This window comes from Trichosurus vulpecula, chromosome 9 (genome assembly GCF_011100635.1).
Source record: "Trichosurus vulpecula isolate mTriVul1 chromosome 9, mTriVul1.pri, whole genome shotgun sequence".
NCBI classification, from domain to species: domain Eukaryota; kingdom Metazoa; phylum Chordata; class Mammalia; order Diprotodontia; family Phalangeridae; genus Trichosurus; species Trichosurus vulpecula.
The window spans coordinates 116563824-116584935 of NC_050581.1; the positions used below are offsets into that span (position 1 = coordinate 116563824).

The 21112-nt window shown below is 34.8% G+C and overlaps 1 protein-coding gene across 4 annotated transcripts in view; it reads right to left on the reverse strand.

Moving 5' to 3' along the window:
* Positions 1-21112, reverse strand: part of NKTR (natural killer cell triggering receptor) — a 58143-nt gene that overhangs the window by 23057 nt on the left and 13974 nt on the right. For all 4 annotated transcript variants that reach the window (XM_036737832.1, XM_036737831.1, XM_036737829.1 and 1 more), the window contains exons 3-10: positions 18905-18979; positions 17371-17478; positions 16492-16536; positions 14576-14663; positions 3967-3996; positions 3101-3246; positions 1555-1780; positions 804-956 (exon numbers count right to left, since the gene is read on the reverse strand). In XM_036737832.1, the coding sequence (XP_036593727.1) occupies positions 804-956; positions 1555-1780; positions 3101-3246; positions 3967-3996; positions 14576-14663; positions 16492-16536; positions 17371-17478; positions 18905-18979 (871 nt within the window). The remainder of the gene's footprint in view (positions 1-803; positions 957-1554; positions 1781-3100; positions 3247-3966; positions 3997-14575; positions 14664-16491; positions 16537-17370; positions 17479-18904; positions 18980-21112) is intronic.

The following is a 21112-nucleotide window of genomic DNA, read 5'->3' on the forward strand; positions in this document are numbered from 1 at the left end:
TAGCTCTGAAAACAGCAGTGCAGCCCCTAAAGCTTGGGATAAACACTCTCTACTCTACAAGCAGTCATACCCTGACAAAAAGCTCAAAGGTCAAGTAGTTGGCTGGGAACATGGCCAGGCAGTGAAAAAGGACTCAGACTCAGACTCTAGAATCTTTTTTCGGTGACGAAGATCAAAACATACAGCCAGAAGAAGTCAACAAAGTCAAAGAGTGTACATCAAAAGCCTCCAAGAAAAATATGAATTGGGCTCAGGCCACGGAAGAGCTCAAAAAGGATTTGGAAAGGCAAGTAAGAAATATTAATGTCTAAGAGAAGGCAAACAGGCCCCTAAGAGAACTGAATTAGCCAGTGCAACATCAGTAACAGAATGATGTGAACATTTTGTTTTTACAACAGAGGGAAACTGTCACTGACTGGCAAGAGAAGGGAATCTGTGGCACCAATTACTTTCCATGATTCTTATCAATTTTGCACTATTTAAATTTCAAGTTATTTGCAACTATTAAATCTGATTCAAAACTCAAATATGAGTAGAGCTTTTTAGTCATTGATCTTCCTTGTCCCTTCTGAGATGATTTTTTTCAAACAAGTGGTTAAGGAACATTCCTACAGATATAAAATAATTGTGATGGACTAAGACACATACACTACTCTAACTCTCTGTTTGAAGTATTAAGAACCTATATCCTCTTCTTAAAGATCTTAAATTCTCACCCTCTAGGGAGGAGTGGAACAAATTAAACATGAGCTGAAGGGATCCCCACACCAGAAAAAGACAAGATTAAAAACCACTCTACTTACGGTTCAGGTTCCACAGTGACAACTGGCATATCTCTTCTTAATAAGAATCGATTTTCAGGTACTGGAGGGATCTCTTCTGGACGAACTACTGGCTTTTCCCTTTTAGTATTTAAATCAACTCTTTTTTCACTTGTATCACTCCTCTCCGAATGACTTAAAGCAAATGAAACCATCTCCAATTAAAATACATAAAATTATATTTCATAAGAAATATAGAAAAAGTCATATGGAAGTGTCAAATGTTAAAATGATGGCAAACTTAAGAAAAGTCAATTGGATAATACTAATTACATAGGTAACCACAAATCACAAAACTTCAGAAAAGCTCTTTCACAAAAGATAGCCAAGTCATTTATCCTCCAAGGGCCAAATTTAATATATTTTTCCTTGTCTTAAAAAAACAAGCCAACCCAGGTAAAAAACAACCACCAGCTACATGGAAATAAAAAGGGTTCACTCCCACTCTCTCTACACACACACACACACACACACACACACACACACACACACACACACACCTATATGTATTATCACCCCAGGGGTCTGAAGACATTTTCCATCCTCAAAGCCATGCATCTTGATAGAAAATGTGCTTGTGATGATTTTGCAGACAGTTTAATGACGGCAAAAATGCCACAATCTGACTCAAGTTTTCTGAACTACACTCATCTGTATAATACTTTCAGATACCTGGCTTTTATGCCCCTGCCCATCACTTTTCTCAACAAGCCTATGCTGTGTTATCACCTACCCTCTCTGGTTTGATGATTGCTTAATCCTCTGCTCTTCTTGCTTATTGCTCTCCTCCTTTCGTCTCTTTTTAGAACGTTTTACTTTGAGTCTCCTCTTGTGTTTTCTTCTTCTACTTCTCTCATTTTCAGCTTCACTGTCAGAAGATGATTCTGAAGAGGAGGATGAATTGGAGGAAGAATCTGAGTCTTCTGAATGAGTTGACAGCCTCCGTTTTTTCTCCAAAGCTTTTAAGAGATATTAACAAAATGTAGACAGTTATAATGCCTGACTAATGAAAAAAGTGACTGCAAAACTGTATAATTAGAAGGAAATATCTAAAACCAGACACAACAATAAGTAGACCTTATACAACCGAGCAAACAAACAAATAAAAAACCAAAGCTATTCACTCCCTTGCCCTGTTCTTCCAATCCCCAAATACAGACTTAAGAATATCTGTTAGCTGGTTTTTAGATATTTTTACTCCTCGATCGTAAAAAAGGGAATAAAAGGATGAAAACCAGAAGTGGTGAAAATGGAGGGCTTATCATGCTTTATCCAAACTGCTACTGTTACCTCCCAAATGCAAGAGCTCATACACAATACACACAGTGTCCAAACCAAAACTAGGCTTCTGAAATAAAATTGAATCCATACAATTCACATGTTAAAACATGACCCCCAATTTGCTTAGGAAGAAGAAAAAAACTAGCACTCCAAAGTAGAACTCATCTTAATGAGAAAACAGGGTCCAGACGAGGTGCCTGGCATTCACCTGATCAAAGACTAACAATTTCCTACTTCAGGGTTTCCCAAACTTTTGGGCTTGAAATTATGTTCACAGTCCCCTATAATTATGGCATGAGGGGTATACATACATATATTACATATATGTGGGGGAACAGAGAAAGAAAGAGAGAGAGGGAGAGTTTAGAAAATACTGGCACAAAATGGAAGAGACTGAACATATTGCTATACTGAAAAATTACTGTCCAAATTTTGATACATAATTTCATATTTAATACTTTAGAGGAAAACTTACGCTAGTAGAGACAATTTCTCACAGAACCTTCACTGATAACGAAACATTAAGGTCCGAAGGAATCTGTTCTTGTCATTATTTAGGTGGAGTGTGGTTTTTTGCTTACAGATTTGGGATGATTTTCTTTCATATCAAAAGGAAACTAAATTAATTTGCCAACCAAGTAAATACAGGTGTTCCAAAAGACTTATTACACTTTTAAGATCTGACAGCTTAAAAGTGCACTAAAACTTTTAGGATACTCTGGATATGATCCTATCTTAAAGTAAACTGATTCAATTTTTCTGCTAAAAAACATGTTTCACTGAATCCTTCTGGCTGTTAAGAATTTAAAGCATAGCAAAACCAAAACAAATCTCAAAAAAATCCCGGTGTTTTCATTGCAATAGTTCATTGTTTTTTATTCTACCATTACATACAAACCTTCCCCCACACCAAGAGCAATGGAAAACATTAATAATTATTTCAGCAACTTATTTTAGGGGACTAGAGAGGGGTTGAAAGGTGGGAGAAAATCTCTTACCATCTTTTGTTGATTTTGTAACAAGTACACCACAGTCAATAACTCGTACATCTGCATAAGGTCGGCTTGCTGCATCAGTTTTCAGATTTTCAATTTGTTCAATCACTTCAAAACCAGAAATAACCAATCCAAAGACAACATGTACGCTGTAACAATACAGAAGGCCAAAAAAGCACTAGCTAGGTAATAATGATAACTTTAAAAGTCTTGCAAAAAACATGGATACATAATTAAAATGAGAATCTAGTATTTCATTCAACCGGCAAACAGAATCTAAATTTAGAGTCTGTACTAATCTTCCAAATTAGTATTTTGGAGATATGTTCATAATCCAAGTCGAATGTCATAATAATTTTGAAGTGATTTGAATTATGCAAAGCACAATATTCCCTAATGTAATCAATTAGGAGGGCCAATGTGCAATATGCAGTGGCGGGGAAACGCTTGAACAGGGAGTCAAGAGACTCAAGTTCAGGTCCTAGCTCTGCAATTTACTAATAGCTGAGTGACCTTGCCCAAGTCACTTAAAACTCTCTGAGCCATAATTTTCCCATCTTTAAAAATCAACTTACTGGGGCAGCTAGGTGGCGCAGTGGGTGGAGCATTGGTCCTAGAGTCAGGAGGACCTTAGTTCAAATCTGGCCCCAGACATCTACTAGTTGTGTGATCCTGGGCACATACTGCACTGAATACATGACCCTTCCAGTTCTAACATTCTATGATTCTATGGAGACCTAAGAAGAGGATCATGAACTCCATGTACAAATCGGGACCAGCTCCACTGCTATTTTACCAAATTCAGGATTCAAAGGACCTCATTCACCTACCCTACCATTATAATGCCAATGAAAATAAACAACTCTTACCCATCTAGGTGTGGTGCAGGTTTTGTGGTTCTGTTTAAGTAAACATCAACATGGAGAAGATGGCAAAACCCAGGCATTCAGATGAAGAGTGTGGAATGATTTAAAGCGAATGGTGTAGAAAACAAAAGAGGTGAAGGTAAAGAGAAAAGGGAAAGAAAATCAATTATTCATCTGACAAAAAAAAACCTTAAAGTGTTACAGCATCCATTTTACTGATGAATTCAAAACTTGAGATTTAACATTATACTGAATTACTGAATCAAATTACCAAAGAAACTTTTTTAGGAAAAAAATACATGTATAATACACATCTGATTTACACTCATGTCCACAAACACGTGTGAAAAACTACTTAAGACAATGAGGATAATTAAAAAGAATAAAGCAGTTTAGCATTTACCCTACAAGGGGTTAAAAGCACTACCAAATTTCTCCAACAAATTTAAGTTAATTCCTCCACTATATAGACTATTTTTCCATACCAAGTCTGTGGTTTAAAAAAAAAATCATCAGTGAATCCACCCATACTAAGCCAGCCTCAGGGAGATTTTGACAGCACTGTTCAAAGAACTGTTCAGCTCTCTTCCTTGCTTGGTATTCATTTTATTAGCAGCAAAGGTGAAATTCTCTGCAGAGTTCAGTATCTTGTGAAAATACTGTGGGGGAAGCTGTCAGGGAGTTAACAAGTCACACTGAGACAGCACATGGCCCACTACAACACACTATTCTGGACCACGGGGGAAAAATGTAGTAGTCCCTGCTTCAGCTGGAGCAAGTGTTTCAGGCTCATTCTATGCAAGTATGTCATTATGGTCATGATAATTTAAACATAAGCCATTTACCCTGTTGTACACTTTATGTAAGTGATGCTGCAACGAGATTCAGCCACACAACAGGAGATAAACGGACCCAGAATTATACCTCATAAGCCTTTCAGTTTATAAGGAGAAACAGTTATTTGGGAGAAAGCAAGGGATTCCATGCTGCACAAAAGTTGTATTCTTTTTAGCTTATCCCAAGTGAATTTTCTTACTCACTTTTTAGAGAAATTCTAAGGCTTGTAAACCAAAGAAAGGAAAACCCATGACTTCAACAGCAGCGATAAAAGTCCTAATTCTAAATGCTGTCTTCTCTGCTAGACCCCCAATTAAAAAAAAATAATCGTGACGATCATGCTCATAGTCAAATAAGTTCAGTCATCCAGAAGATGCTATGTGGTCAAATAAAATTAAAATGATAGCTAAGGAAAAATTCTTAAAACTTAAAAAAAAAAAAACAGATCTAGAGGAACCTGTTTTTGCATTCCAAAACCACAAGTCTTAAATTATGCTTGGAACTCTGGGAACTAGAAACTCAAGCTAATGTGGTTAAAAAATAAATTTAAAATACAGGCAAGCAGTGATGCAAAGAACTAGTAATTCACAATAAAATGCTAAGATCAGCAACTAGCATCAAGATACTACTTTGGACAATAGGCACTTTTGAACATAAGAATGTTTCTATTATTACAAGTCACCAAAACGCACTTAAAATGGGAAAAATAAATTTCTAGGGAAAACTATGTTATATCATGAGATAGATGTTAGAACACTCAAGAGAATCTAAAAACACTAGGTGAATGTTAGGGACCACTATGTAAGGGAAAGGACAATCATGGGAACTCTCATGATGTGGCTAAGTAAGATATAGCTCTCTCTTCCGGCTCCCCTATCATGATTTTCATAAATCATCTCACATTGGACAAATAATTAGAGAATGTTCTAAAGTAAGTTAAACTTGATTCTTTTATGTCTCACTCAACCCTAAAATCTAATGGCAAATAGGTTCGCAATAAAGTTTTTGAAGGAAACGCTGAAACACAGCTTTCTGAATTAACACCAATACTCTAGCAAATTCTTAACGCCCCAAATTGAATATGGAATGGCTGTGACACAATCAAGTTTTAACTCTAATTCAATTGAGACAGAAAGTGAAAGCAAATGAGATATCTACACTAACTAGCTGTGTACTACCTACCTCACAGGATAAACCTTAAAATGTTATAGAAATGTGAGCTATTATCATGGTGAGGAAAACATTATTTTGAAAGCAAAAGCAATTATTTCTTTCAAAGAATTTCCTTTAGCTGTCCTTCCAAGCTTAAACAAAAAAGGTAAATTTCAATTGCATTTGCACTTCAGAACATGAAAATGCAAATCTGTATTTAAAGGGGTTAAATTATTTAACAAGAATATTGAAATGTATTCAAATTTACATGCACAAGTCTAACTAGCAACAGTCAAGAAAATTGATGTGACACAGATTTTTAATGCCCAGTCAACATTTTCTGCATTTCCTCTTTGGGCTTCAGCACAAAATCTGGATGAATGGCTGAGGAAACAAGCCAAATCGGCTAAAACAAAAAAATCAGGTGATATTTTCAAAGCTAAAATGGGCAAAGAACTTTTATCCAACTAATTACATTCAAGTTTCAAAATCACAGCTTAAAAAATTAACAATTTAAGAAGTCAAAACTGATTAAGGAACTCATCTATTCTAAGTACATACACACGTATACAGAGTAACAATTATAAAAAGCATTTACCAAAGATCAAAACACCTCCGTACATATTATTCCCAATTTCCCAAGTTCATCAGACATGGGTTACTGGCTTTATGTAAAAGATCTCTCTGCACTAAAGCAATTTAATAAACTCATTACAGTCATTTTTTTTTTCATTTATAAGAGCTTAGTGGAAACAAGCCACTGAAATCCCACTTTTCTTTTTATTAGATTAACCAGCTAGTGATTGTCTGAAAGGTACTGTGGCCAAAGTTCATTTTCTGATCAAGCGAGAGGATTTTTTTATTACTATTAAAAGGACTCAACATACTAACACAGGATTCAATGCACATAACAATATGATCAAAAAGATAAAGGCAAAGACAGAGAAAGAAAGGAGAGAGCCTTAGAGTAATGAGACATTACCTTTGGAGCGCACGGTGTAACACTGTTTCTGTAAATTTTACACAAAAATGGCAAGAAATAAATTGTAATACATTTTAAGACAAGACTGAATCTATGTTTTAATATCAATACAAATTTGAAATTAATTATTTTCAAGTTTATGAAAAGCAAGAAAGCTTTTAAAATGGAGGGCTCTAAATTTTCTTTCACACATAAGCTATCTGTAAAAGCTAGATTAAGTTTTTCTGAAGCACTAATTGAAGTGGGAGTCTGCTCAGAGCCTTAATACTGCAAAGATAACAGTATCAACAAACCCTATTTATGAAACTCTGTAAACACTCCTTTTCCCAAATCCCAGAAATTGGCTGAGACAATTGGTATCTTTCTTAAAAATAAGGGTACAATATTGTCAATACAAAGCTAAAAAAATAAATAAATAAAATCCAAAAGCCAGAGAGCAGTTTACTACCATGCTAGCACTCTAAAGCCAAAATTTCAACGGAAAATTTGTGTTAGATTGTTCAAAGGAAATATTCAGATCAGAAAGGAATTTTTACTAATGCACTTCATCTGGTGAATAAGCAGTGTTCAATGCTTATAAAACTCAGCAATTTTGAAGTCCCACATCACATTGGCCCATGACCAGGAATCAACGAAAGAATGAATGTCACCACAAACAGGCAGGACTGTGCAGTTGTTTAATCCTGGAAACAAACCAATCAAAGCCCATTTGGAGCTCAAGGCCATCTACTCTCATTGGATTAAAAGAGTGAAGATAGATGAGAAACATTCCAGAGTGGGGGGAACCCCTGCCACCTCAATTTAATTTTCTGGTTCTATTTCTGGCTCCTATCAGCAAGAAAGTTAAGTAGTCCAACAAAGGTGGAAATAATTTTCAAATCCTTTGGAAAGTATATAACGCAAAGTATTTCTTTTGGTCAGTGGAAAAACAAGCTACACTTATGTACTAGCCAGCTGACCAATTTAATAGTATTGAAAAGCTAAACAGAGCTATTTCTGCATGTTCGTGTGAACAAACAAGCTATCTTATTTTGAAAGAATTACTTCAAAAATTGTAACAGTGGAAAAACTCTGGCAAGGGACTTGGCACACAATGATCTTGAACCATTTAATAAACTGTTTCTAATTTACTTACAAAGGCATTTATACATAAATTAGTTCCTGCCAACAAAGCACATTAGAACTCTTGAAATAAATACACATGTTTTTGTATGGAAACTGCAAGTCTGCTGAACAATGAAAAATCTGTACTTGCCAGAAATTTGAGATTTTGTGATTTTAGGTTTCTCAAAGAAAATATATAGTAACAATTAAGGAAATAATTTAAAAGCCAGTCTAAACTTACCTTTAAAAGTGCTAGATTTTCCATTATTCTATTTCCCCTAAAGTCACCGTAAACTGATTTCAGAAATCCCCAAGTTTTTAGACAATAATGCTTATGCAAAAGGTCAGTTACAGACACTCTAAGAATCATCTACTGTTACTGGGTACAAAAAAATAGTTGTTGGTTTTGGTGGGAGTTTTTTGCCCCAAATGTAGAAGAGCCTTCTCTAACTTGCTTCTAGTTTTTAAAATAATGCACACCAAATTCCATTAGGACCAAAGTTCTTCGAATAAGGTACTGAAAAAATATTGCTAACATGAGGCCACAGAAACCCTAAGCAACATTAGCTGTGGTCAACTGGAATTACAACTAAACAAGTAAATGGGTCATAACTTTTGTTTATGGAAATAAACGCCAATATTGAGAAGTGACATTAAAAGGTGTTGCAAGGACTAACACTACAATTTTATGTGCTGTTTAAAAACTTTAGTCTTCTCTTTTCACAAATTCAGGAATTGCAGGAAAAAGTACTTTTATTCAATTCTCAAGTGTTTTGATATTAAAAGTATCAACAGACTGTGAAAAGCTACAAAAAGGTGCCTCATACTCTCTATAATACTCAGCCAGGGAAAACAAGCAAGCAAAATTCAATTTTAAAATTATCTAGAACATATTCTAGAACCCTTATTTTAGTGGTTTTCAATTATTTTTCACAATGTTATCGATTTTTTAAAAAAATAAATGACAAATTTTCTTTAGAGTCAAATAAAAATTTCCACTTGCACTAAAAATCAACTCTCCATATATTATATTAATGTCCTATAACAAAAAACTTTTTAGAAAAAAATCTTAAATACCTGAGTAAAAACTGCTTTCTACAGTTCCTGCAGTTAAGGTTAAAAAAAAAAAGTTGCAACATACTAAGGTCTCAGGAAGAAATTTGCAATACAAGAAAGTACTATTCTAAGAACTTTTATGAGGTATTGAGGAAGGAATTACTAATAATCTTCATTTATATAAATTCCAAGTTTCCTTTGCAATAGTGCAAATTACAAGTATTATGAAGAGCCTATCTAAATCATAAAAACTGAATCCTTAAATTTAATAAATGTTAAAAACTGACCTGCATGAGAGTGAGAGAGGGAAAGAGAGAGAGAGAGACTCTATCTCCTGTTTTTGCCCTAGACTGCAGAGACTCCCATGAGACGAAAAACTTAGAAAACATACTGAATCAATTAACTTGTATAAAGTTATTCACATAAACCTTCTTCTCTGAGCTACTGATGAACAGACCATTTTACAAAAAGATAATGAAAATCTGAGAGCCAAACTGAAGGGTCCTGAAAGACTGTAAACACTAATAACTAAAGACATAGCATGAGAAGTTTTCCCACTAGCATCCCTTTCATTTTCCTGTACTCCCATAAAGTCCTCATATTTAATTAAAATAAATCCACTGGCTTGGTGAATGGACAACAAAAGTCTAGTTTTTTGCACATGGAACATTTGGACTGTCGCCTATCAATATATTCCAGTGTAAATTTCCCATAAACAACTTGTTTTTCTCCAGCTATTTTTAGCTCCTTGAGTGTCTTCCTCTATAAAATGAAGGGATTTCACTAGATAACTTCTAAGGTCAATTCTAGCACAAATATTCTAAGATTCTATGATTTTTATATTATGGTTTCATTTAGATCTTTCCCTAAAAAAAGACAAACTGAAAAGAGCCAACATTCCTACCCAACTTAACAATCACAAGCCACTGAACTGCAGCACATGCCTTGAAATCTAGCAATTTCCCAAGTTTTCACTTAGGATTCTGGGCATTAATGTTAATATTAATACATTGGTAACACCACTTACATTAAGCCTCTTTATAATGCTCTGTTAAGAATCTATATTTCCTCAGGTAATAGTATTTTATTAGTCCCTTGTAGGATTCTTGGCAAAAAAAAAAAATTCACAAAACTAGGATTAAATAACTATAGTTATTTTAAGGAACCTAACACCAGGGAGAGTAATCTTCCATGAATTTCTACCTAATATTTAATGTATATTGGGAAAATAGGGAAGAAAATAACAAAAGCATACAGAACATCTTACATAAAGACAGGCATCTATTTATAATGCCACATCACACTTTACAGACTTTCAAGCTCCCTGAGGGGCACACCAATGTAAAAAGGGCTCACACACACAAGACACTGCCTTGCAAGGACATCTTAAGATCCTACTGGAACCTTACAAAACATATCACAGAACCTCAAGGTTGGCCCTCCAAGGTCACAGTCATCTAGTCCAACCTATAAGTGATCACCTCCTTCTCCCTTTTAACACAGCTAACAAGAGCTTTTCAAGTCTTTTTAAAGACCTCTTTCTACTAAAGGGAACCCACAATTCCCAAGGCTCCAATTTGCTTTTGGCTGTTAGGAAATTTTTCCTCATGCCCAGTTGGAATTTGCCCCTCTGAAACTTCTACCCACAGCTCCTAATTTTATCTCTGAGGCTAAGTAAAACAAAGCTAATCACGCTTTCTCATGACAGGTTTCCACACCTTTGAACACAGCTATCGTCTCCTCAGATGTCCCCAAGGCCTTCAACAAATCCTAAGATGAGCATGATCTCAAAACCCTAATCCATCCTGGTGGATTTCTCCTGGACACTTTCCATTTTATCACCCCAACATCCTAAGATGTAGTATTCAAACTGAACATACGTATGTAAGACCCCAAATGTGGTTTGACCAAGGCACCTCCCTAGGCCTGGGCACTATTGATCTCAAAATGTGGCCTAAGATTGCATAAGCTTTTCTGCCTGGCTGGCACATTGCTGCTATGACCAATATTGAGTCTGAGGCATACTTTCCTCTCTAGGCTGCACTCCTGACTTCCCCAGACTTTTTCTACAATGCCCGAAAAACCTCTTCACTCTGCAAACTCACTGTAGCCTTGGACTCCACACACTTTAAATACCCTCCACCCTTGTAGCTTCTCCCTCTGACTGGCTGATCCCTCCCAGAATATCCATTTTTAAGGAAGATACTCAGGCCAGTCATGTCTTCATTCCTAATTTCCGGACTTTCTCTGTCATGCCTCTCTGATGGGTACCTTCACCTCTACCCCACGCCATACTTTCAAGCTTCCTTATATGTTGTTTTCCCCCACTAGAATGTAATGTCTTTGAGCACGGGACTTCCTACTTGTGCTTAGCACAGTGCTTTGTACATGGCAAACATTTAAATAAATGTCTGTTAACTTGTTGACACTAAAACTCCTAAAATCATTTTTCAGAAGACATTCTGGTTAGCCAAGATCCCCCATTCTGAATCTACTTGTCAGACTTTTCTTTTGTCCCAATCCAATTTCATCTTATTACATTTCTTTGGAAAGTGGTTAGCCTTTCTTTTCCCTCTCAACTTCTACAGGGTATCCCTAAAGTCTGGACACAGAAAAATTGATGGCAATGTGGAGTTACTGCATCAAGTTCACATGAAACTTGTAAAGCGCATCAACCTTTGCATCACAAATGATGGAAATCATATTGAAGATGTTGTTTGTTAATATTCCACTTAAATAAAATGTTGAAATTTTCATTCATTTCATTTCTTGAAAATATGCATTTTTGCCTATGTGTCCAGACTTTAGGAACACCCTGTAGAATCTCTGGAAAAAGAAGTTATCACTAAGAAAGAATAAGATAGAGAAGGATGAAGCGAAGGTGTTTAAGGAAGTCCATGAAACAATAACATGACACATGGGAGTACCAGGGTGGTTCTAAAAGCCCTCTGGAAATCTCTATTACTCCAAGTTTATTAACTACAGCATGTCTGTGTTTCCTAAACTTTTCAATGGATTTGAGGTTCAAAAGACTAACCACAAATTAGAAATGTTCAATATATACTCTCCTTTTATGGGCACTATTCTCCATTTCTATTTACCCTTTCAGATTTTCACTAGTAGAACATCTTTCAGAATTAAGGGAAAGTATTTTACTGTAGGAATTGTGAACATTGCTTTTATTGTTTCTTTAAAACCGAAGAGAATGGTTTCAGTTTATATGAAAGTAGCAGACAGATAGACCAGTTAAGGATATGGTGGGGAAAGCTGCTATGCGATTTGGCTCAATGACTTTTATGACTCCCTTTCACTCTAGGCATCTTTTAAGAACAAAAATAATAAACCCAAAATAGTTACTTTTTTATCTCAACCTTTTTAACTTTTGATTTAATTTTAGTGCCGACTGTGGTTAACTATTCAATACCTATGTACACACACACACACACACACACACACACACACACACACACTTTTCTATAAATGCCTATATATGTAGCTTTGAAATGTTACTGGTTTGGTTATTAGACAGGTATCACATACAAGTCAGGCTGTCTTTGAACTTTAAAATTTCTTCTTAATCCTAATTTGTTGAGATATGAGGCTTATAAGTTTATGGGTGTTGTATATGAATATATCCTTCTGAATTTGTAGATTTATACCCACAAAGTTGACTTCTGTGTTTGTGGTTCATACCCAACAATATTCCAAAGGAAATTAAGATAGATGAAAACATGGAATAGTTTTTATTTCAGACAGTTACTTTTCTACCTAAACATTCTTCAAAAGACACAAACACTAGGTGTATTACAATAAAAAAGTATGACTTTTTAAAAGGGGTAATCTCTTATTAGATTATTGATTTTATGTTGGAATTAATAAATTTAAAATTTGAGTTTTTAAAAACAACCTAATCTAAATATGAAGAAAAGTGACTGCCATTTTAAAATCAAAGTTTAAAATTTACTAACATGTGAAAAAGGAAATCTAAAAGAAACTTTAGAGCCCTCAGATGGTAGCTTCTTGACTGATGAATCAGTTTTTCATGTTCAGAGTTCAGATAAGCATAAAAATGGAAATCTTGACCTCCATCAAAATTATTACATTAAAATGATTCCAAACAACTAGGATTGGTTTTTCAGCTAAATTATTTTGGATTACCTTACTCTGAACCTTAAGAAGAGTCAAAAGAAACCATTTGATGTATTCCCAAAATAAATAATGCACAAGCCATTGTTTTTAGTGTACCTTTCTAAACTAACCTCCCAACTACTGGCACAAAGCTGAAATGACTTCCATTTTGTGTTTTATTAGCTTTCCATTTTTTACAACATTATTTAGGCATAGACCTAAAAATGTCTCTTATCTGAACTTTTTTTTTAGATCATGTGGGAAATCTTTTTTTCAGGCAAAAGTAAAATGTAAGATTTGTAATGAACAATTTAATCCTTTATGACAGGGAAGCGCCATTCATTCTCATCCACTCAAAAAAGATGGCAAAGAAAACTTTTAAGACTAAGCCATTGGGAATACATTTTTCCAGTCCATGTATACCCTAACACTGAGGTTTACTGCCAATAAAACACACCAAACCTTAGGTTATACGATTCTCTTTTACATTCACTCTAAATAACAGTGACTAAAATCAGTTTGGGTACTTTTCTGAGCAAAAATAAAATAGAAAATGTTGAGAACAACCAAAGAAAGAGATGAGTTAGTTCTTTTTTGTGTGTAAAAGCTTTTGTTAGGTTTGGTTTTTGGCCTAGTGATTTGAAGTTTCCTGAATACTATAATGAGAGTGGATAGTTGTAAACTGGGTCAATTGTTAAAAAGGAAAGAGCAGCTGTACTGGACCAATTCAAATAATTATGCAAATGTAACACATTGAGTTTGAATACTTTTGAAGTGCTTTTTAAGCAAACAGTTATATTTATTCAAGAAACAGAAAATAATGGCACCTCTGAGACTAACTCAAAGAGCTTCATTAAAACAAAAACAAAAGTCACATTTCAAAACAAAAATACACAACAATTTACTCAAACTTACTGCATGCTTTGCCTCGTGGCACATTTGGTCCTCTTCCATGAGCAATTTCAAAACACTATTTTAACTGATATACGTTTATATGTATTTTAATTTGGTGGCTGTAAACTGAGCCCCGCAATTTACTTAGACATTAGAGTACCTAAAAGTCAAAGCCAATTTCTTTTGAAAAAATGACTTAAAATGCTTTGAAGAAATAACAAGCTTCAAGTTACATCTCTATAAGCTCCATTCTTCAAATCCAGGACAAATGCTGAATGCTGAAACCATTCCAGCTAGACATTACAATTACTGTAACATTCAAAATGGGTAGGCAGGTAAATGATTTCATAAAAACTAAACTGATGAAATTCTAACAAAATTGGTTTAGCAATACCATCTTTCTCATGAACAGCGCTTCTCTGTTTTAGAAAAGCTCAACTCTGAAATATGCCTACTCACATGAAAAACTGGGAACCATTGGTATGTTTCCCTCGATTTGCCATTGACAAAAGGAACGCTCTGTCATGTTTGAGAACAAAGTTTTCATCTGTTTGAAGAAAGAACAGGTTAGTCAGTCTCCAGTTATAAGTCAACTTTAAAATGTGATTTTTATAGTAATATATGGAAAGTTAAGGATGAAATTCTTCTTCTGGTCAGTATAGATACTCGACTGAATACTTAAAAAAAGAAAATTAAGTCTAATGAAGTAGCAAAAGTTCAAACAATAAAAGATAGGCCCCCAAAATTTACTTATTAAAGCCTTGAGGGGAAAAAAACCCTATATATATATATATTTTTTAACATTTTAAAGAAACAACCTTAGAAGTCTTAAAAAAAAAAAAAAACAGAACCTGCTCACAAGGATGATAATATGCCTATCAACTGTTATGGAAAGCCAATAAATAAAAGCTATGAAGCTATGCTATTGCAAAATTCTATTTTCCTCAACAGTTCCAAATACCCTTGCTTAAGATACTTAAGTAGTAGAAAAATAGTTGAAATAGTTATAGTTGAAAAATATACATATTTGCACATTTATTTATTGAACTCCTAAATATAAATTATATTACATAAAGATAAAATAAATTAAGTGGAAGGGACACATCTAAATTTGGAGTGAAGATAAGGGTTCTTTCTACTCAAAAGGACTACAAAAGCTGTCAACAAAACCAGGGCAACATAAGTGAAAAGATATATTTAAACTGAAAATAGGATCAACTTTAAAAGACACAAGCATTTGCCATGGAAAGCAATGAAATGAAATCTAAGGCTACTTTAAGAGTCTATAGCATTACAACTTCAGACTGGCACAGCCAAACAGAACCACATTAATGAAATTAGCTACTGCAATCCTAAAGGGCACTGAGAAAGAATCTGGTGAGTACTTAGATGTTCTAACAAAAGACAACTATTCTGTACTTTTCTTCATGTCTCCTTAAAACACTCATAGAAGCATCCTTCTTCAAAACAAACATTTGGTCATAAAAATTCATTCAACAGAAACATAGAGTACTTTTAAAATAATTACCTTATGAACAGGCTTCTGAAAAGAGTAATAATCCAATTTTTCAAAAGAAATGTACAAGGCTATTATAACACTGTAGTTCTCATAGTTTTGAGACCTAAAACTAGACCCCCACTATTAATCCTTGCAAATCTCTTTTCTGGGGCATTTTTGGAAAGAGGCAAAATGTAAAGTTACTTTTTTAAAGTTTTATGCTAACACTATATAGCTATAATCATATCTTTTTAGTAACACAAAATAAAACATACAAACCTTTGGGAAGGAAGGGAATACCACATTTTAAAACAAATTTGTTGCTTGTATTGAAAAGAATCTCTAGATTTTTTTCTGACAAGTAATTGACAACCATGAAAAGAAAAGAAATCCAGACAAATGTAGGTATGAAATCATATATAGAATTCTCCACACCTTCAAGCAATCTAGAAATCCAGCCATCAACTGCCCCAGGCTGTCCATAAATTTATTAGGAAGGGTGCAAAGGAAAAGAGTTTGAATTTGTGTTACTGAGCTTCGTTCTCTTACCTTTTCATTTTGCAAAAGACCACATTCTCTATAAACAAAAGAATATGTTGACAGTTTTAGGCAGGAAGATAGGAGTTTTCATGAATAAAGTTGCCTAACCTCCATGCTGAAAGTCATGTTTAACCAATAAGTTAGCCTTAATTAATCTTGTCAATTAAAAGTTAAATATTACAGTAAGTTTACCCCAAAATTCATGCAGATAAAAGTATTTTCATGCAAAGTTAGTTTCATGCAAAAGATGAACTATTAAACTTTTCATTAAAAGTCTAGGATTCAAACTTTCCTTATCCCAGAATTGAAACAAAAACCATAAAATATTAGGCCTTACCTTTAAAATAGCCACCATAAATTGATTCTCCTCCTTTTCCATTACCTGTAAAATATGGATTATACTAAGCAATCCTGGAAATTATAAATGCTAAATTTAATATATGCAATTATTTTCAAGGAATTAGTCTTATAGTTCCTATGTTGCTGGAAAGCACTTCCAAAAACTTCTATACCATCATAAAAACCCCATTGCTCCAAAATCTTTTAAAAACTCAGGACTTAATGCCACGAAGCAAGACTCTTTTAACCCTAATGTCCAAATAGATACTAAATCCTGCCACAAAAAATATTATTTCAACAAAAGCCCAGTTATTTCAAGAATGCATCAAAATATCAGTATCCAGTAAGAATTCAAAAATCACTGGAGTCAGAAGACCTGAATCTAAATCCAAACTCTGCTACTCACTATCTGTGTGGCCCTGAGCAAGCCTCTTACCCTCCTCAAATCTTAGTGTATTTACCTGTAAAATGAGAGTCTTGGACTAAACAGTGGTTCCCATTTAGTGGTTCACAAACCCTTTGGAGGTTCATGACAATAGTTCAAGGAGTCTGCACCAGAAATTTTTTAATGGCACTTCAAGAAGTAAATAATTGCTTATGAATATTATGAGTAGTATAATAAATTAACAGGTCTGTGGAACAACAAAAGTTGCAGCTTTAAGTCTTTCGTACTTTAAAGTAATTATATTACTAAAAATCAATTTCATGAAAAAAAAAGAGGAAAATATTTTAAGATGTAAAAATCAGAAAAGGAATTCAACAATCATTGAGCACTATGTATCTAGCACTATTGTAAGTTGTAATTTAGGCAAATAAATGATGAAATATTCTAGAATCTAAACAGATGGAGTGTTATAAGCATAATGTTCACCTTTACCTTCACTGAAGTCCCCACCCTGAATCATAAAGTTTTTAACCACACGATGGAATGTAGACCCTTTGTAACATAACTTCTTTCCAGTTGTTTTCCCAAGACCTTTTTCACCTGAAAAAAAAGGTTACTGCTACAAATATATACATACACAAACACACACGTGTGTGTACATATATATGTGTGTGTATATAAAAATATATAATTTTAAAGAATTAATAATTTACCGAGGAGGACTTTCTATGTTCCCAGAACTAGACTGAATACGACGGGGAGTCCAAGCAAAAGTCTGGCCCCAACTCTCAATTAGCTACCATTCTTTTTTAGAGATAAGAGAGGTACAAAGGAAAAAACAAAACTAAAGAATATATATAATTAAATCTTGATAAACAGGACTATAATATAGGCGTTCAAAGGAAGAAATTATAGATGTGGACTAAAATAGAGAAGATTAAGATTTGAGTTGGTTCTTACAGGAAGAGTACTAGGTTTGGGGTAAGAAGATGGGTTTGATTCCTAGTTTTGCCCCTACCTAGCTTGAGTGACTAGAGGCAAGTCATCTAATATCTCTAAACCTCAGTTTCTTTCATCTGTAAGGCATGATATTTTTGCATTCCCTCCCTCATGTGGTTGTTGTGAGGAAAGTATCTTATAAGTCTTTAAGGGCTAGAAAAATGAGTTGTTATTATTATTGAGGATGAATATAGGTTATAGCATGCACAAAGACAGGAAGGGGATCGTGAGTGGGTGTTTCTGGCTGAAACAGAGGAATCCGGTTAGAGAACAGTGGGAATGAGGATGGGCAAATCATAAATGGCACTGAAAGCTATGCAAGAGTTTCTATTTAAGGTGGTAAGCAACAGTAAGCTATCACAGATTCCCAAAAAGGACAATGATATGACTTTTTAAAAAATTGTATTTTAGGAAGATTAATTTGGCAGTAAGATGCAGAATGGAGGAAATCAGAGAGAGAAAAACCAACCTGAATTCCATTACAATAATAAAGGAAGGATGTGATTGGGACTTGCATTAGAAACGTAAGTGATTCAAGATTTTTACACAGATAAATTAATACTATTTGTGATTTATACAAAAGTAAGTCTACAGAGAAGTATTTGTTAGTATTTTTGTATACACACAATACATATTTTACGTATAGATCTATACAGGTCAATAATAATAATAATAATAATAATAGGCAATAACAGTCTTCATTAACAACTCTAGATTTGGAAAGCTGAATTTTGTCATAAACTAGAACTGAATTTCTTAAATAAACTATAATAAGTGAATTCTATTTTCTGAATCATACTTTTAAAAACTGCATTAGAAGAGTTTACCATATAAGAGGGCAGCAGTCTTACAACTCTTTTTGTTATTTCCAAAATAATGGTTCCCCAGTATTTTCAGAGGAATCAAATATAGTGATTTACAAAATTCATTTCGTTCTACTTTTTCTGGAAAATATCCATTTTGTCAATCAAGAGACAGTTGTAATCAAGGTAAGTTTTCCCTAGAAAATACTTAATACTTCACTTACCTGAACATAAGCAAAGGAAATTTTTGCATGTCTTTGGACATATGTCTGAGAAGAGCTGAAACATAATACGACCAACTAAAAGAAAACACATGGAAAAATAAGCTGTTATCAAAAATAAGCCATTATCAAATAAATTCAAAATACTTTTAATATATTCAATGATACCTGTTACCATAAAAGGGAAAGTTCAAACAGATAACTGAAATTCACAAATAACTCAAAAATCTTATTTTAGACACTTATTTTAACTTCTCCACAAACATGGCTAAGCATTAAAAACAAAACAAAAAAAGGAATAATATAATAACTGGAGCTCAACCACTTCTGCTATGACAAAATATCAAAAATGAGGACTTCGTGAAGAAACAGAGCTGGATCTAATTCTCTACCTCCTCAAGTTCTTATCTTTCTAGAATTGGGCCTAGAAGCAGATGCTATAATCCCTGGCCTTCCTGAAGGTAAGCCATCACATATCCTACCCCAGCACACCCTCACACTGGAGGGATAATTATATGTGAGATACACAAAAAGGTAGTCCAGCAGGAAGAAGCAGAAAATTCAGGAGAAGCTTGGGTAATCTAAATACTACAGCATACCACTACCTGAGCCAACTCTCCCCAGGATACCATGTGTATTTGTAAATGCATAAGCTCCATGTTGACAGAAAATATTGTGTAGTTACTGCTCTTACTATGCCAGCACAACAAGGGCCTTTGTTAAGAGTTAATTGTGTCTAATGGCTTAATGTTAACAAACAAACATATCAGTTGGTGCATATGATCTACAGTGTTAGTAGAGAGGCAATGGATAGAGCACTGGGCCTGGAGTCAGAAAGACCTGAGTTCAAATCTAACCTCAAATACTAGCCATGTGACACTAAGCAAGTCACTTCTGTCTGCCTCAGTTTCCTCATTTGTAAAATGGGGATCATAACGATAGCACCTACACCTCACAGGGTTGTTGTGAGGATCAAATAAGATATTTGTAAATAATTTTATAAAATCTTAAAGTGCTCTCTATATAAATACTAGCTCTTATTAGCAGACTCACAAGGTTAGCCCTAGAACCTGAAGTAGCTGCCACCATATAGCAGATCCAACCCACAAATGCCCACAGAGGATGGTACATTCTGTTTCAGGAATTAAATGCATTAAATACATGAAATCTTACTCCCTGGACTCCATACAGTACCACATAATCAATCAACCAGCATTTCTTAAGCATCTACTATGAGCCAAGCACTATGCAAGGTACTGGGGACATGAAGACCACAATGAAACATTCCTTTGTCCTCAAGAGGCTTATGTTCTAGAATAGGGACAAAAATCCCACGGACACCTGTAAGTAGATACAAAATATATGCAAAGCAAATAAAAGTAACTGGAGGGGAGGGGCAGCTGGAAGTGGGAAGAAATCAGGAAAAGTCCCATTTAAAGGTAGCGCTTGAGCAGAACTTTGAAAGAAGTTGGAGATGATAAGAGAGGGGCAAGGACAGGGCAGGAAAGGTATATTCATGTTTACTATGTGCCAGGCACAGTGTTAAGCACTTTACAAATATTTTCTCATCTGATCTTTACAACTACCCCAGGAGGTAGATGCGATCGTATTCCCCATTTTATAGTTGGAAGAGACTTACCCAAAGTCACACAGCTGGTAAGTGTCTAAGGCCAGATTTGAATTCAGGTCTTCCTAACACCAGGCCTATGCACTCTATCCCACTAAGCTGCCTTGTGAAAAAGAAGTACATTCAAGGTATATGGGGGTGGGGGGGGTGGGAGGGGGGGGTGGTGGTCAGAAGACAGCCTTTGCAAAGGCGAAAAAATGAGATGGAATACTGTGTTCGAGGAAGAACAAGAAAGCAGCCAGTTTGTCTGGAATGTGGAATGCACAAAGAGAAAAAGGAAGGTGTAACATGCCTGGAAAGCTAGGTTCCAAGCAAATTGTAAAAGGCTTGAAGTGCTAAATAGAAGCGTTCACATTTTATAGTAAAGGAAATAGGGAGTCAGTGGAGCTTTAGGAGCATCGCTTTGGCAGTAAGGTTGAGGTTGGATTGAGACCACTTAGGAGGCTACTGAAATAGGGCAGGTGAGTGGTGTTAAGGGTCTAACTAAGGTGGTAGTGACAAGAGTGAAGAGTAGAGTAAGGGATGGATGTGAGGGGTGTTCTCAAGACCAATGAATCAATAGAATCAAGATTTGGTAACCGAAT